At 42.4% G+C, this 16,573-nt stretch overlaps 1 protein-coding gene across 20 annotated transcripts in view; it reads left to right on the plus strand.

Moving 5' to 3' along the window:
• Nucleotides 1-16,573, plus strand: part of dachd (dachshund d) — a 138,952-nt gene that overhangs the window by 90,017 nt on the left and 32,362 nt on the right. For 19 of the 20 annotated variants that reach the window (XM_037789596.1, XM_037789597.1, XM_037789589.1 and 16 more), the window contains one exon: nucleotides 2,658-2,810. The exons of the other annotated variant lie outside the window; for it this stretch is intronic. In XM_037789596.1, the coding sequence (XP_037645524.1) occupies nucleotides 2,658-2,810 (153 nt within the window). The remainder of the gene's footprint in view (nucleotides 1-2,657; nucleotides 2,811-16,573) is intronic. 20 annotated transcript variants of the gene reach the window in all.

Below are 16,573 nucleotides of genomic sequence, written 5' to 3' on the forward strand. Positions count from 1 at the left end.
AGTCTGTTCTGCATACGTCTCATTTGGAAAACAGTTGACTCTTGCCCATTATACACAAATGAAGGCTGACCTTCAGACTGGGCAGAGGCCACATTCATTATGTGGAGAAGTATCACCTTCTTATGAGGCAATGGCTTTTTTTTTTTTTTTTCTCCCTTGCTCTGCCCATGCATATTGAACAGCAGCCAGGGCCCATTGCAAACGAGAGGGCCCTCGCTGACATGATGTATACTGTACGTCAATATGGTACTGATGTATTTTAAGATGCAAACAAGGCTTTAAATTATATGCACCTCCATGTCAGTGGCTCAGAGTGACTCTCGCCATCTGCCTATCAGCTGGGGGATGAGAGGAGAGGGGTGCCCAGGCCGGTATGTTCTCGTGTGCGTGTTTTGTCAGTGTGTGTTCGTGTCCGTGTGTGTGCGCATGCTCTCATGTATCTATTAGAGCCACATGTTCGATTTCTACTTCTCCTTGTACTTGCGTCTCCCCTCAGATGCATGGCTAATAGCTGCTCTTGAGTCCCATCACGGAGACGTGACAGCTTAGTGATGATAAACGCAGACGTTCGCTTGTTCTGCGTCAAACGTATAAGGCAAAACCTGCATATCCAGTTGAAACAGCCCCTGTAAAAAGGGCAGGTATTGTGGGATATGAGCGATTCCACTAATAGGTGCATATCTTTTCCTCGCCATGCATCTTTGATTTTGTTGCTGGGGTTTGGCGAGAGGAGTCGCGGGACTCTCCCGAGACACATCCAGGCCTAGAGGAGCTTTAGCGCTATCTTGTCCCTGCTGTTTGAGACCAGGCTCATGAATAAAGATTTCAGTCACGTCCAATACGCCAGAACCCTGGAAATACCACAATGACAAACCAATGCTTTATGATCTCTGCAGTGTGCTCAGCATATGTATGTCTATAATCTCAGACTTACTATATCAATCATATCAAGTCTATTTTTGATCGAGGTGGACGACCACGTCGAACACTGCTATCCCGGTGCATATTTAGAGATGGCAGTGGAAATGTGAATGATAATTTAAAATGTGATGTCAATAGTCATTTAGTCTGCTCATGAAAACAGCAGCCTCGGGCCTGAGGAGAATCCATGTAGAATTCTCAAAGATATTTGGCATGTTGACAAAATTGTTCAAGTGGTGCATACTAAGGAATGTATTATAAATTCTGTATTTTAATATTTACCTCAGTCAATACTGTATTTCATTTGCAAAGAGATGAGCCCTCTCAGTGTATGCGCCTTCTCATAGTGGTGCTATGATGTTGGATGTTACAGGGAATGTGATAAATGTAAATGCAGATCCCACTGTTCTGATTACATTAAAAAAACAATGTACTCAGATTGTATGCATATGGTGTTGTGTTCTTTATACTATGACAGTTTTCCTAATATTAGATTTTAAAAATGGCAATATATCACCTTGCTTACAGCATCGCAATGTATCGCAATATATTAAATCATAACCCCTGTATCATGATAAGTATCGTATCGCCAGATTTTTCCCAATACACAGCCCTATATGTATTACAGAGTGCAGAGGCACGTCAGGGTAGAAAAAAATAACTTTTATATTTCTGTAGTTTTGTCCTGGAAATTGAAAACTTTTTTTCACGTTTTATTGGCAGTAAAAAAAAAAACACACAATTCTTTTAATGTCTGAACAAAACAAAATGAAACACACCATGTTCTGTTTTTTTTTGGTGCCCTAATGCCCAATAGGCTCTTTTATGTCTATTTGCCTCATTAATTTCCTGAGTGTGTTGCTGGTTTTGCTTTTGTGAATGTAATAGAAATGATATTGAATTGCATACGTTCCTTCACCCTTTTTTTTTTTTTTATGAAGCGCGTTCTTTAGTTAACTTCCACACTTGGCCCTTCAAGTAATGAATGTCCTCAAAGCCATTTACAAGTATTAGAATAACAAAAAACTTGAATCCTTGGTACATTGTTTATAGTTTTCCATTCTGCTTGATGACTGGCCTTGACTCTCAGAAGAGCCGTGTTATTATGAGACACTACAGTGTATAGCTGTGAAGAATTTGAATACCAATGTTAGGCATTATTCAGGGCGATTAGATCTGTTGAATACATTAGAAGGTATCATTGAAATACCCTCGATAAGGAGATTTTTGAGACATAGTTCTCTTCTCTTTCTGTCTCCCTGTGTCACAGTGTATCACTGTTCCCCTATTATATATATATACGCATACTTTGTGTATTATATGTTGTACATACAAAATGCTTGCATCATGCACTATTATCTTGACTGCATCTGTTCCTATCAAGGTACAAATACATCAATATAGTGCCGTGGAATACCGGAGACTGTGCAACATTCATAAAGATCATATGCTGCCACACACACACACCGATCCATCCCATCAGCATGATAACCTGCTGTGAAGATATCCCCTGTCAGAAGATGAAAAACCAAGCTGTGATCTCGTAGGCGCTTATTCCCCATAGTGTATAAAATTATTCATTGTTTTATTATTTCAAAAGTCCTTTTTCTTTGTTTTGTTTTTTTATTCGCCAGGGCAGGTTTCTGAAAGGTTTTGCAGGTGCAGTGGCTCAGCCCCAGCAGACATGTTAGTGCGTGGTCTGTAAGCGCTCTGTCTCTGCTGCCTCCTCTCTCCAGGCCTGACAGCAGCGGCGGCAGCAGCTGCCAACGCAGCCATCGCAGAGGCCATGAAGGTCAAGAAGATCAAGCTGGAGGCGATGAGCGGCTACCACGGCAACGCCAACCACCACGGGGTCGACGGAGAGAATGGAGACCTCAGCTCCAGCGTCGGTGAGGATGCCCTTCAAGCACATATTGTCACAAACACGTTCGCGCTCGCATAAATGGAAGACAAATGCTTGTTGCAAACTATTTCATGTGTGTGCAGCCACAAAGGCACACATTAAGACTTAGATTCGTATCACCATTTTGACATACACTCAGAGAATTCATAGACCAAAGTTGAAGGGTTAAGGCAGTTTTTGTTAATTAGACCACTTGCAAGAAATTGGCAACCAGTTATTGCAAAATGGGTATGAGTATGGGAAAACCTGCTCAAATTGAAAATGGGGACAATTTTGGTGCAAAAGGTTTGGCCTATACTGATAGATTCATCTAGAACCAAGGGTTACAATAAAAGAAATACAATTGCTTGCACGTGTCATGGTTTAACGTATCCTCATACAACGTTTCGTATGATATCTTAAGAAAAGTTATTCCTGTTTTTTTCGTGCGTTTTCCTCGGAATGTCCAGCAACCATGTCAATTTGCGCTCCTTACATGTATACAGTCTTTTCAAAGTAAATTACCATCTTTGCAATACACAGCTTGGTTAGACCTAGGCAACAAAACTACTTAGGTTTAGGAAAAAATCGACTTAAGGCGACAAAACTACTTAGTAAGGTTTAGGCAACAAAACTACTAAGTTAACTTTAGGAAATGATCGACTTCAGGCAACAGGACTACTTAGTTAGGTTCAGGCAACAAAACTACTTAGGTTTAGGAAAAGATCAACTTTTGGCTACCGTACTACCTAATTAGGTTTAGGCAAAAAAAAAACTAGTTATGTTTTGGAAAAGATTGAATTTACTCAACAAAACTACTTAGTTAGGTTTAGGCAACAAAACTACTTAGGTTTAGGAAAATATAGACTTGAGGCAACTGGACCACTTAGCTAGGTTTAGGAAAAGGTTGTGGTTTAGATTAAAATAACTACGGAAGGGGCGTTAATTAAGTACGGAAGTTACGTGACAAATAAATCAACACTGACTTCTGGTTTCACACGGGGTACGAACACCAGTCTCTTGGGCGAAAATCTAATGTTTTTTGACACAATCATCCACCCCGACGTCCTCCCTATGCGGCATTTGTCACTCTTTATACTTCCTGGTTCACGATTACGTGAATTATATATAAATTGATTTTGTGGAATATATACAGATTACCTTACTTTTTGTAAGTATAGCTATGAATGGTGTATGAGAACAGACTGAATGGTTCAATAGTAACAAAATGTAAAGTGCTTTATAAATTGGATCATGGTCACGCTATTTCTCCGGATCACAACCAAAAGCGTATCACTTGTTCCTTGACTTTCCATCAAATTTAATTGAAATCTGTTAAGTAGCTTTTGATATTCTGCTTAACTAACAGCCAAATACATATACAGGACTGAAAACAAAAAAAACAGACGTATAATCCCATACAAAGCAAAGACTGGCATGACTGTCTCCACTATACAGCTGTTTTCTTAATAAAATGGAGACATATTGTTTTTGTTCAGTTTGTATGCAGTGTAAATATCCACTCTGGTGAGGTAAGTCTTGTTTTCTCCTCACGTGTTACACTTTTGTGTTTAAAGACAAAAAAACATAAAAAAAACATTGTTAATAGCTAAGTGAAACTGTGAACACAGTTTCCCAAAGCTATCAGCTTTTAACAAGGCCTAATTGAATTGCTGTGAGAGCATTGGTTTTTCACTATGTGCCATTTCAATTAATTATTAGCCCGAAAAATGCAGAAGGATTTTCCTAATATCACACAGAACCACTTAGTGTATTAAAGAGAATGATAATGTATGTTAGTGCGGTTTCATGAGCCCATTCCAAATTATAAACCGAATGTAATCCCTGTAGCTTTGGTTGCTAAATGGAGGTTTTGATTCACTTACTGTAATAAATGGCTCGACTCCTGAATACATTTCATCAGTAATACTTGACACCGTGGAGCTTATGGTGTGTGAGATGGAAACAGGATGTGTTTCTAAGCAGATTTAACAATGCAAAATGCATAAAGTGTGAGGTCATCACTCCAAAGAGAATGGAGTATGTAAAAAAAAAAAAGAATACGAGGTCACGGAAATAAAGATAAATGTGAGTACCAACAGCAAGGCTATGGCAATGGAGCTAATAAGAAACTGTTTTATCTTTTTACAATTTAAATTGTAACCTTGAGCCCACAGCCAGCCACACAGGCTCCCGGTAGAATCATAATTCTGGCAAGGGGGAGCAGCTCTAGGTGTGGGTGCACGGGCCACAGCATTAGCTCCCTGAGTGAAATATATGGCAGTGACGCCTCTCGGCCCCATCCACAATCAATTGGATTCTTTTCCTTTAATATTTACTCGCAGCGATGAGATGCTCGTCTGCATGGTGATGAACAGTCTGCCACTGGCGTTTGAAGGTGACCTGTCAGTGAGTATGGACAAATCTCTCGCTCGCAGAAATGTAGAAAATAAATCATTAGGGGCAGGCAGTCAAGACAGGGGCCTCTCTCTCTCGCTCACTCTCCTCGGGATTTAAATCAGCTCAGATTTATGATTTGAATTAATGCTTCGTTTGGTCAAAGGAATGGTCACAGAGACAAATGATGTTTGGTACTGAAACCATCCTAATATTGATTACTGGGTGTCGCGGCAATCTCTTGTTTATATCAAGCACTCTCCTGTGACAGGGTGGCCAGCAGGAGTCATCCTGATAATACGCCGGAGAAATATGGCCCTGCTCGGCACCGCGGGGCCATGAAACACAGCTAGCAGCATGCTGTCTTCTTCATCTAGCCCCCGGGCTTCCACTCACATGTTTATTTTTGATAAAAAAGCATTTTGTCAGTTGACTTACAAGAAAGCGTGATTACAGAATTAGTGTCTCGCTCTGCAGCCTGCTTTCACAAACTATTTTGGAGTGTGAATGCCTAATATGTCCAGCTCTCGAGCCCATTATCCAACCGCAATCCAAACATATAAATCACTTGACTGATATAGCATGGAGTGGGCAGAAAGGGAACTGTATTTGGCTGCAGCTTTGTTGGGACTGGACTGACTGTTGCTGACTGGGGTATGACTTCATGTTGTTTTTCTCAGACCACAGCTGCTCTGAGGAAACGGACCGGAGTTTTATAATCAGGCAGCTTAAACTAATACTCGCACAAACGGACGTGTTTACTTACACAAATTATGTTACCAACCACGATAGGAATTGATATGATAATGAGCGTGCTTCTGATAATACCACTAAAGGACATGGATCCATTTAATCAGAAAGAGCTTCTACATAAACCCGTTGGAGAAAAAAAAGAAAAAGAAATCCTCCTCGGGGCTAAAATACAGGTGCCTCATCTCCGTGTTTGTCTGAAGCAGATCTTTGTGAAGAGCTTAAAGCAAAGCACAACAGAGCCAGCCAGTGAAGGACACTCTGTTCTGTTTGTAGAGTTGGATTGCCCGTCGCTGTCTTTGTGTTGATGTAAATTGAACAGGCTAATGCATTAAATATTCATCACAATTAGACCTTCCTGTTTGCATCAATGTTATTAATTATAAGGAGAGAAAAAAACAGCCAGTTCAACTCTCAGCCAAAATAACCAAACATCCTGAGTGAGAGAAGGGGGAGAAAGAAATAGATATGTCTGTAAGGAGTAATTGAGGGAGATAGAAAGATAGTGAGAGAGAGACATGGTGACGGAGCGACATGGAAATGTACATAGAGATAGAATGAGAGGTGTGTGTCGGGGGTGTCTTTCTTTGATTTTTCCCCCCTCACACCCTTTAGTTGGGCAGAGGGAGCCCTCTCTCAAAGCACAATGTGGATTGTTCCCGCGCCTCTCAGGAAATGCCACAATTACAGATCACAGACCAAGCAAAACACGTGTGGCGCTGGGCCTTTAGGGGGATAAACAGACCGCCATTCCCTCCCAGTGCATTGACCCCAGCCACAACCTTCATTACTGGGAGAGAAAATATTGTCAGCTGCCCACTAACAAACACCTGCCAATTTCAAGAGAAGGAATTGCTTTTTTTTTTCCAGCCGCGGAAGGAAAACACAGCGTTACTTTAGACCTGCAGAAAAGGAGTGGGAAGAAAAGATAAGACGGGCCTTGTCTTCTTTTCTTTTTTTACTCTGTCTCACCTACTTCTCTGTCTTTCGCCTTCTGTCTCTCTTTGGCCACTGGGTGCTGCCCTGCCACTCATCTGACTCCTCGCCACACAACTCTAATGGAGCTGAAATCCTGTTTGTAATTAGATATGGGAATTCCACTGTCATCAGCCAGATGATGCCACGACACGCCGAGCAAATAACTCGCCGACAGACAGACAGACAGCAGAAGTGAAGGGAGAAGACGCTGCTAACTTTCGTTTTTTTTCTAATGTACGTTTTGAATTAATCCTAAACCCGTAACACCACAATAGCAGTTGTATTCTACTCCCAAAACCTAAAAGCTCTTTTGTCTCACATCTGTGGCTTCAGTCCAGGCTGTCTGCGCCCAACCGGGAGCGGAGAGCCACATGCTAGGCTGAGGCTGGACGGCTGGTGACAGGTACCTGGAGTGTTGCCTGACTGAGAGTTGAGAGAAGAGGTTCTGGGTGAGATGATGAGGAAGCATCATTCTCTCTCTTCCCAGGGTCATCAGGCTAATTTCTGCAAGCCCCACCCTCGCGCTTGTATGTTTGCGTGTGTGTGTGTGTGTGTGTGTGTGTGTGTGTGTGTGTATGCATGCAAGCGTCTATGTGTGTGTGTGTGTGTGCGTGTGCGTGTGTGTGTGTGTGTGTGTGTGCGTGCGTGTGCGTGTGCGTGTGTGTGTGTGTGTGTGTGTGTGTGTGTGTGTGTGTGTGTGTGTGTGTGTGTGTGTGTGTGTGTGTGTGTGTGTATACATGCTCGCGTGAGAGAGAAAGAGGGGGCCTTGGCCCCTGAGAGCGCTCTGTGAGGAGACCACAGCTGTACACTCCCAGCAGCTAATTGGTCCTTATCTAGCTGTCCCATTCATCTTCATTTTTTACCAATTACTGAGCATTATCTGTGTTCTCAGTTGGGTATGGGACTTAATCCTTTTTGGTTAAGCTGGTGCTACAGCTTGCAAATTTCAAATGGAGAAGGGCGGGGGGGGGGGTGATGGTGGGGGGGGGGGAGAAAAGAGGGAAAGGTGGAGGGGAAGGGGAGGGAGGGGGGCAAAAGTCATAGCAAAAACAAACTCTAAAACTTCCCATCATCCCTCACTGGGAGGACGCGATCGATAAACAATGACATCACACGGAGGAGAGAGGGGAAAAATGGAAGGGATCAATTATCGGCGTTATAATTCAAGTCCTTGTTTGCAAACGTTGCAGCCTCATTGATTAGGCCGTTCTTGTTGCACTCACCATTATTGACGTGTTAAAACCATATTTTCTCATCATCAGTGGTTTTGCGTTCGCGGTCACACAGATAACAACGCTTTAAGGTGTGTGTGTGTGGGGGGGGGGCATTAATTATTCACGACGTATTCATTTTAAAGCACAGCGAGTCCAAATCATCCTGTTTACTCTACAAACAATACTGAGTATAGTACATTGCTCATCCAGAAGGTACATCAAGACGCCGCAATCTGGGGCAGTTAGCCTTAATTTTCTAAGATCAATGCATAACTAGGCTCCTCTCTATATGGGGTCCGTGCTTGGCCGTGCTGCAGAGCCGAGCGGAGTCAGCCTGGAGACCATGCACTAATTACTGGAGTGTTTACTGCTCTGCTGGATAGCATTTGTACCATTTTGGATCATATCAGTGAGTCAATGTGCTCTGCGCTAGATGGATAAATAAGACATTAAGATGACAGTGTGTATGAATGAAATTAGAGTGGGAAAAAAAATGATAGTCATCAATTATAAAATAAACACAAAGTGGGTGAAAATCAAGCACACACGTACGTACGCTTACGGAACATACAGGCATGCGTGTCAGCAGACACACAGACAGTCGTGCGCGCATAAAAGCAGGACACATATAGAGACGCTGCTCCTGCACTTTGATAGGGATCTGTTTGGTCACACTCTCTGCGCCAGCTGTCAGCCCAGCTCCACTGCTGCGATTTAATTAGTCTGTTTATGTCCTTTCTAATAATAAAGCTCTCTGGGTGGAAGGACACATCCAACTAGCTAGCTGCTGCACTCCAACCTGCTAGCTGCTGCACTAGTGCTGGTGGCCCAGCCGCATGCTAAATGTGGGCCATGATGGAGGATGGTGGCTACTTCCTGCTCCTCTAGACGGAACAATGGCCCTCAGGCTCAGATCTAGTATCACCCCCTACTCAATCCTAACCTTAACCATTAGGGGATAAAGCACATACTGACCTGATATGAGTGTCTAGGGGCAACTTCATCCATCTTCCTCTCTAGCTCTCTTGTGGGAGCCTTTGTCAGCCGAAGCTCTTGAGAGTGACTAGATTGTAGCCATAGGCTGAATAGAATTCATTTTCACGAACATATCATAACGCCTCTTTTCACTGCGACAGATTATTGTCGTGTCAGATTTATGCAATTACAGTTTGTTGTTGGTTTTCTTTATTTGGATATCGAGGCTGCGCCGGACTAAATAGGGTCTGTTTAAGCTGCAGGTGTTGGCGGTGGGGGGGTAAAAAAAAGGGGAGTATTAACTGAATCAGACACACTGAGCTAGACAGAGAGTGGCAGAGCAGACAGACAGCCTTCCAGCCTGAGTAAAGAGCTTGATGGGTCTCTGTCTCTCTCTTGGGCTTTGGCCCTCACCATCTCTCTATTAGTCTGCCAGGCTCATGGGAGCCAGGTGACAGATAAGTGAAGAACGACACACACATTTTAATAGACATTTCAAAAGATAAACCTGATAATCATTTCTCTTTTTAATGAAGTCTAATGTCCTCGTTCTAATTCCAGTTGCGTCGCCTGTTAAGCATCGGCGTAACACTTGAATATGCATGATTGGGAAATTGTGAGGCGCACTGCTACAAAATACACACAAAACGCAGACAACTGCAGAAATAGATTACAATAACGGGGGGGATTGATTAAACATTATTTCCGTAATGATCCATATCAAGTTCTATCATCTTTGAGTGGCGGCGGGAGTCGCAGAGCGCTATATAGAGGAGCAGACACGAGGAGAGACGAGACAAACCTCGTGTCACGGAAATATTTGTTTGATTGTCTCTTGTGGTTAGCTCACAATAGCAGGAGCAGAGCTATAAAAAAACAACTGACCAGTCGAGTTGTCATCCCTCATCAACATTAGGCCTCATTCTTCATTAATTGGATAGATTAATTTGGAGCGCTTTGATGCAGGGGGTGATGCATGCGTTCGGCTGTCCCCTCCTCACTATTCTCTGTCAGGTTGAATTTAGCCAGGGAAGGGGCTGACCTTTGAAAGTGAAGAGATCAACACAATTTGAAAAGACAATGTCACTTGGTGTAAATGTGATACGTGTAATAAATGACATTCAACCTTTCAGTGATGATGGGCTTTCGCAGGTTGGAGTAATGTGAAATGTATGCACGGCGTGTAATTGCGTGGCATGTGGAGCTGTTTTCCACATACACAGCTAAAGATGGCGCAGCATTAGAGCTTGTATATCATTTGCTCTCATTTCACTATGATTATGTCTAAGAGGAATCATTAGCATAGAGTAATAATATTACTGTGTACACACAGTAACAGTAATGACAAGACAGTGATGACAACAACAAAATGACTCTTTTACTGTGATTACCCCGGAAAAAAAAACGTTCCGTTGCCTGACTATGGTGCAATCAGGGGCGGGGGAATCAGAGAGCATTTTGTGTGATCGAAATAGTTGGTTCTGTTCCACGAAAGCACTCTTGTCGGTTGCCTGAACCGAAAGGTGTTTCTTCTCAATTATGATATGGGAACCCTCATCCAAATAGAGCTATCAGCCATTCGGAGGCCAGACATCTTCGCCATCACACAGCCTCTCCCCTGGGATCGAGATAAAGAGCGAGAGAGTAGAGCAAGTTCAAACAATGTTAAGGAATTTCACAATCTCAGCATGTCCTTCACAGCGTGAACAAACAAGGGAAGGTATTTTCTTGATAAATTGTGTTTAGAATCCATAACAAAATACTCCCATTCCAACAAAATGATTGAAATAACCTTAAAATAATGTTATTTATTATTTCATCTGTGTACTTAAATGTAATTAAAGTCCAGTTAAAGTAAAATCAGAGATTAGTTTCTGAGCACATTATACATGTTAGAAAATAAGTGCTGGAAACGTGTGAAATATGTAGTACTGAATTGTGGAGTTTGACCGTTTTTCTCCATTTTCGTGTTCAAGATTTTTTTGGACGGGCTGAAATCATGGCTTGATGACGCACTGGAGCAATCCTTAGCATAACCCCTCCCCTAACACTATAAAAGCACATAGCATCAGTGGCTCTTTCACTCAGTCCCAAGTTATTCTTACTTACCACAGCCTACAGTTTGCTAGCAGTGGTGTACTGGCCATCTGGCATACTGGGACAAATCCCAGTGGGCCGTCAATGAATCCATGAAGTTTTTACCCAAGCACGATTGAATTATTTTATCCCAATTGAAGTTAACATAGGGCTAAACCAGAAGTTAGCCGGCTCAGCTGGCGGAAGTCTCTGTTAACATTCTGCAACAGTAGCGTGCAGCAGTGAGATGGCCAACAAGCAGTGTTGTAAATACTGCTGTAACTGTACATACTGTATATAATCAATATCGCCCAACCCTAGTAATCAACCTTTACCCGCGATTGGGTGTGGTTTCAGCGCCTTCAGTGGACTTCAGAGTAGATAATACTACTTATTTTTTCAGGATTTTGATACCTAATTTTTAGGGCTGTCAACCAATTGAAATATTTAATTGAAATTAATTGCATGATTCCTAGTTAATCGCGATTAATCGCAAATTAATCACACATTTTTTTATCTGTTCAATATGAGATTTCTCATATATTTAATATTGTTTTCAAAATGGGAGTGGGCAAATATGCTTGCTTTATGCAAATGTATGTATATATTACTAGAAATCAATTAACAACACAAAACAATGACAAATATTGTCCAGAAACCCTCACAGGTACTGCATTTAGCATAAAAAATATGCTCAAATCATAACATGTCAAACTCAAGTCCAGTAGGCAACAACAGCTATCAGTGTGTCAGTGTGCTGACTTGACTATGACTTGCCCCAAAACTGCATGTGATTATCATAAAGTGGGCATGTCTGTAAAGGGGAGACTCGAGGGTACCAATAGAACCCATTTACATTCACTTATCTTGAGGTCAGAGGTCAAGGGACCCCTTTGAAAATGGCCATGCCAGTTTCTCCTCGCCAAAATTTAGTGCAAGTTTGGAGCGTTATTTAGGCTTCTTCTCGACAATCTAGTACGACATGGTTGGTACCAATGGATTCCTTTTTTAGTTTCATATGATACCAGTATCTTAACTGTAGCTTTAAAAATGAGCCCTCTACAACCTAAAAACACAACTTCAGGTAATGCTTTAAAGAAATAAGTGGCGATAAAAGGAATTTGGGTTAACGCGTTATTCTCGTGTTAACTTTGACAGCCCTACCAATTTGATATACTTGGCAATTTTATTTATCATTCAAATTTGTCTGGGTGGTTAATAACATGTTTTTCTTTGATGTGACGAACTCAGAAGACATATTTGTTTTTGCTTTACCCGGACTTTAAATCCAAACTAACAACATTTTTTTTGGGACTGCAGTCATATAAGATTCACGTCACAGTCAGTTCACCTTGAACTCATTAGCACTATTGTAAACTATACACTGCATTACTGATTTTCTCTCAGGAGGCGATTGTAATGGAGGAAGTGAGAGCGCAGGAGGTAGTGATGCTAATTTTGTAATTAAAACGGATGATCTGATGACCACATGCAAACCGATCCCCCCTCCTCTTCCACCAAAGTGATATGACGGCAGAGTGGGCCGTGATTGATAACGCTCGTCAATATATTTCATTTCAGGAGCCTTAGTCAAATGACAACTGGTTGTCATTGACTGAAAGCAATCTTTTTAAAAGGGGAGCCTTTGCTAAGTATCAGATGAAAATGATTCCTCTGTCTGCTTGGGTGTCACTGTCTGTAGCAGCTTTATTGATTGGGCTTGAATATATTGCACCCGCAGTAGTAACAGCTGCTAGTAATATCTCTCCTCTCCTTCTGCTCTCCTCTTCTGCTCGCAGCACTTTTCCGTGCCACGGCTTATTGTCAGCGATCAGATGTTGGTGCTTTCGCGCCGATGTTGCCGTATTTATCAAGAGTGATGTGTGACAAATGTAAAGTGAGCTTGGTTCCGACCCAAATTAGAGAAGCGGACAGTGTCTGCTAATGTGTCCTGAAGGCCTGGCCGTCCTGGCCACCCCCAGCCATGTGCATGATTGCGTTAACTAAACCCACCATTGTCTCCTCCCCCCCTCACCACCCTATACGCTCTGTGTTATCAAGCACAAGGATGCTGGCATTGGTTGGTAAAGGTCATTTACTGTAATGAGATTTGCCACATGCAAGCATATGGCTTGATTATTGCCTTGTTCGTTAACATTTTCAGCAAAGAGACAAATAGACAGCTAAAACAAGGGGGCTGGTGCGGCGACGGCGAGACGTGTTTAGCATTTTTCTCTTCAAAGATGGGGAAGAACTTTTCTCCACAACAGATCTGTCAAGGAGATGATTGATCTTTCAATTTTCATAAGGAATGCGTGCCATTAGAGCCGAGGATTGGAATTATCCTATAAAAGTTGCCTGCTTTAGATTTTATACACTTAAAGGACAAACACCTCTTGTCTGTCTCCTTGGTAATTTCTACCACATGTTACACTCCAGTGGTTTGGGTAGGGAAGCAATTATGTTACCTCATCAAACCAGAAATGTTTTCTTATCATGGTTTCTCATACATTACATTACATTAGGCATCTTGGCAGGAAATCTTCGCCCGCCCGAATCATTGGAAAAGCGTATCTCTTTATCCTCGCGTGCAGAACACGTTGTGTTTGTTGAATTTGCTTGAAATGTGTCCAATCATTGCTCTCGTAATGTAAAGGATATTGTTTGCATGTGTTTTTATGTTTGGCTGGCTCCACCACAACGCGTGTACATAATACATATCTATACGCCGTCATTGTCTGAGTGTGTGTGTGTTTTCATGTTTACCTCACCTTGTTACCGCGCGACGCATTCTTTTTATGTGTCCGTTTGCGTGTTTGCTTGTGCGCACACGTGAGTGTACAGCAGGTATTTAACAAAGGCAAGATGTTTGCTTTATTATCAACATTAACTGCGTAAACACAAAAGGCTTCAAAGTTTCATTCAATGACACTGAGGAGCTGTGGGTGGCTACATCAAAGCTCAATACCTTCCTCTCTCCCCCCATTTTAATGAGAAACAGGACTCACCAGCCTTGACTGAACCTGCCATCTGTGTGTGTCTGTTTTTTTCTTGTTTGCGTGTGTGTGTGTGGAGGCAGTTGTGTTTCCGTGCATATGTAAGCTTGTGTTGTGTAAAGTGGCACCACCACCACCACCATGCCAGACAACATATTTATGGAGGCTGCGTCTTATGTTTGATATAATGGCTATAAGGCTCCCCTCCATCTCACATGGCAGGGCTTCTGATTTTTGGAGGAGATTAATAGTTATAGTAAAGATGAATAGCTGATTAGCGCTATGGAGAGACCTCTAAAATGTCTTGCCGCATGACAGACACTTTTTCACGAGCCGCTCATTTCCTTTTGGGACCGGTGTGCAAATCCTTGATACGACCACAACAAAGACTTCTCCATGTGTGTGCGCCGCCGTCTCACCTTTGTTGGAGAATACATACGCGACATGGGGGCATTTTTACAAGCGCAATTAGGAGGAAAACTGAGATTGTTTTGCGGCGGGCGGAACTGCGTATGCATTGTGCAGTCAGTCAGTTCATTTAGCTGCTTGACTGGAATGGTCCTGTTCAGTTTGACAGATCAGAAGAGGGGAAAAAAAAAATATCTCAACACGATGAAAACCAAAGGCTTAGCGCTGAGCAAATCAGCCCTTTGTCTTGTTCAATTCAAATCAAAGGATAACCAGGAATGTTTGTTTGACAACAGCATTTACAATGCATTGTTCTGAAGCCCAGAGCCTCCCAAACAAAGACAGATAGGCTTTAAACAAGTCATTTAATTAGCACCGGATCCCCAGCTTTGGCTGCGCCAACCAATTATACATTCCTGAGGCATGTGCAGGTCCTATTTCACGGCAGCGAGAGGCAGATCCTCTCCAGCCCTGTCTCTTACAGTACATCTCTCCCCTTCCATTTAAGAGAAGGTAAATAGCCCAGACAGACAGCTTCATTAGCCAGCGTCTGAAGAGCGCGGGGCCGATTGTCGCTTAAATAGTGCGCTTTTACTGCAGGCCCAGCCGGCGACCTCCGATCAATTACAGCTGACATTATTGTTTGTCGGGAGCTTTTTTCCTGGACAGAGGGAGTAAAAAACGAGATCAGGCCTGAGCTTTGGCTGGAAATGTAATCTTCCCCCTCTCTTTGGTTCTTTCGCTCCACAAACAATAAATCATTCAGTTGAAGAGATAATAAAGTGCCAAGTAGGAGCTAGTTTAATTTTTGTCAGGGGAAATCTGTCCACAACAGAGTTAAGGGTAAGGGGCTGGCTGCTACCTCCGTACCATTTTCAATGACAATGGCTTAGTCCCTTTTTGTTCTTATTTTCCTCCGTAGGGTTAGACGTCCAGAAAGGCTGAAGTCCTGTTTAGATGAAGATTAACTGCCGCACAAATCACCGCAGGTTATCATTTCTGTCATCAAAATAAATTACTGCTCTCTTTTTAATCATTTTTAAAGCATTCAACATTCAATCTTTTTTCGGTGCGATGCTTTTAAGTGTCGGACCCACGTCAGCCGTGCGGTTTGGATCTGATGTAACAGCTTTTTAATCATGCCGTTACCAAGGGCTGTTTTAATTCATTCAATTCATCCTCCGCGATTCAGATCTTTGCTTATCCATGCGTGAACTCGCGAGCAACCGCGCCAACATAATAGCTGAGCTGTTTATATTGGTATTAAGTGATTTGTAGTTTTAATGATGGTAAATAGGAGTTCACCTTTGCAGGTCCCTCAGGCTTACTTCAGGTAAATTACTCCAAATGCATTGTTTATGCCCTTCAGGAGAGAGTGGGGGGGGGTGGTGGGCTTGTGGGAATTCACCTCTCATCAGGTCTGAACTTCTGTATCGGAGATAAACACAATCTGACAAATATGTTTCTAACGGTTTGCCCACTGGAATATCTACACAATATCGAGGCGATTAATGAGTCTGACTAATGTTTGTTGATTTTGTTTTTGGAAAAGAAATACACCCTGTGTATTAAGTTCAAAATTGTTCCGGCCTGTGTAATGCAGTTGCTTTTATTTAGAAAGGATAAAACAAATGGGAAGGAATTGCATATGAATGAAAGGGGGGATAAATACACTTAACTGTCTTGCAAAAAAATGCCAGATTCCTTGAATGAACCAGTATCCTCCTCACCTGGCTCCTTTCAGCAACAAATAAAGGGATTTGGTGGACCCTCGTTGGTCTGTGACACATTCCCCTACAGTGGCACTGAATGGGCCTTTATGGGAGAAACACTGCTTTAGGATGGGGTGACATGAAAGGGGCTGGACAGGCACTGAAAGCGAGACTAATACCACTTAGAGCGAACAGAGGTCCACTGTTTCTCCACCGGGGTTGTCCCTCAGGTGGAGACACATCACATAAATTCATGTAACGTCA

This window comes from Sebastes umbrosus, chromosome 13, assembly GCF_015220745.1.
Source record: "Sebastes umbrosus isolate fSebUmb1 chromosome 13, fSebUmb1.pri, whole genome shotgun sequence".
Lineage (NCBI taxonomy): Eukaryota > Metazoa > Chordata > Actinopteri > Perciformes > Sebastidae > Sebastes > Sebastes umbrosus.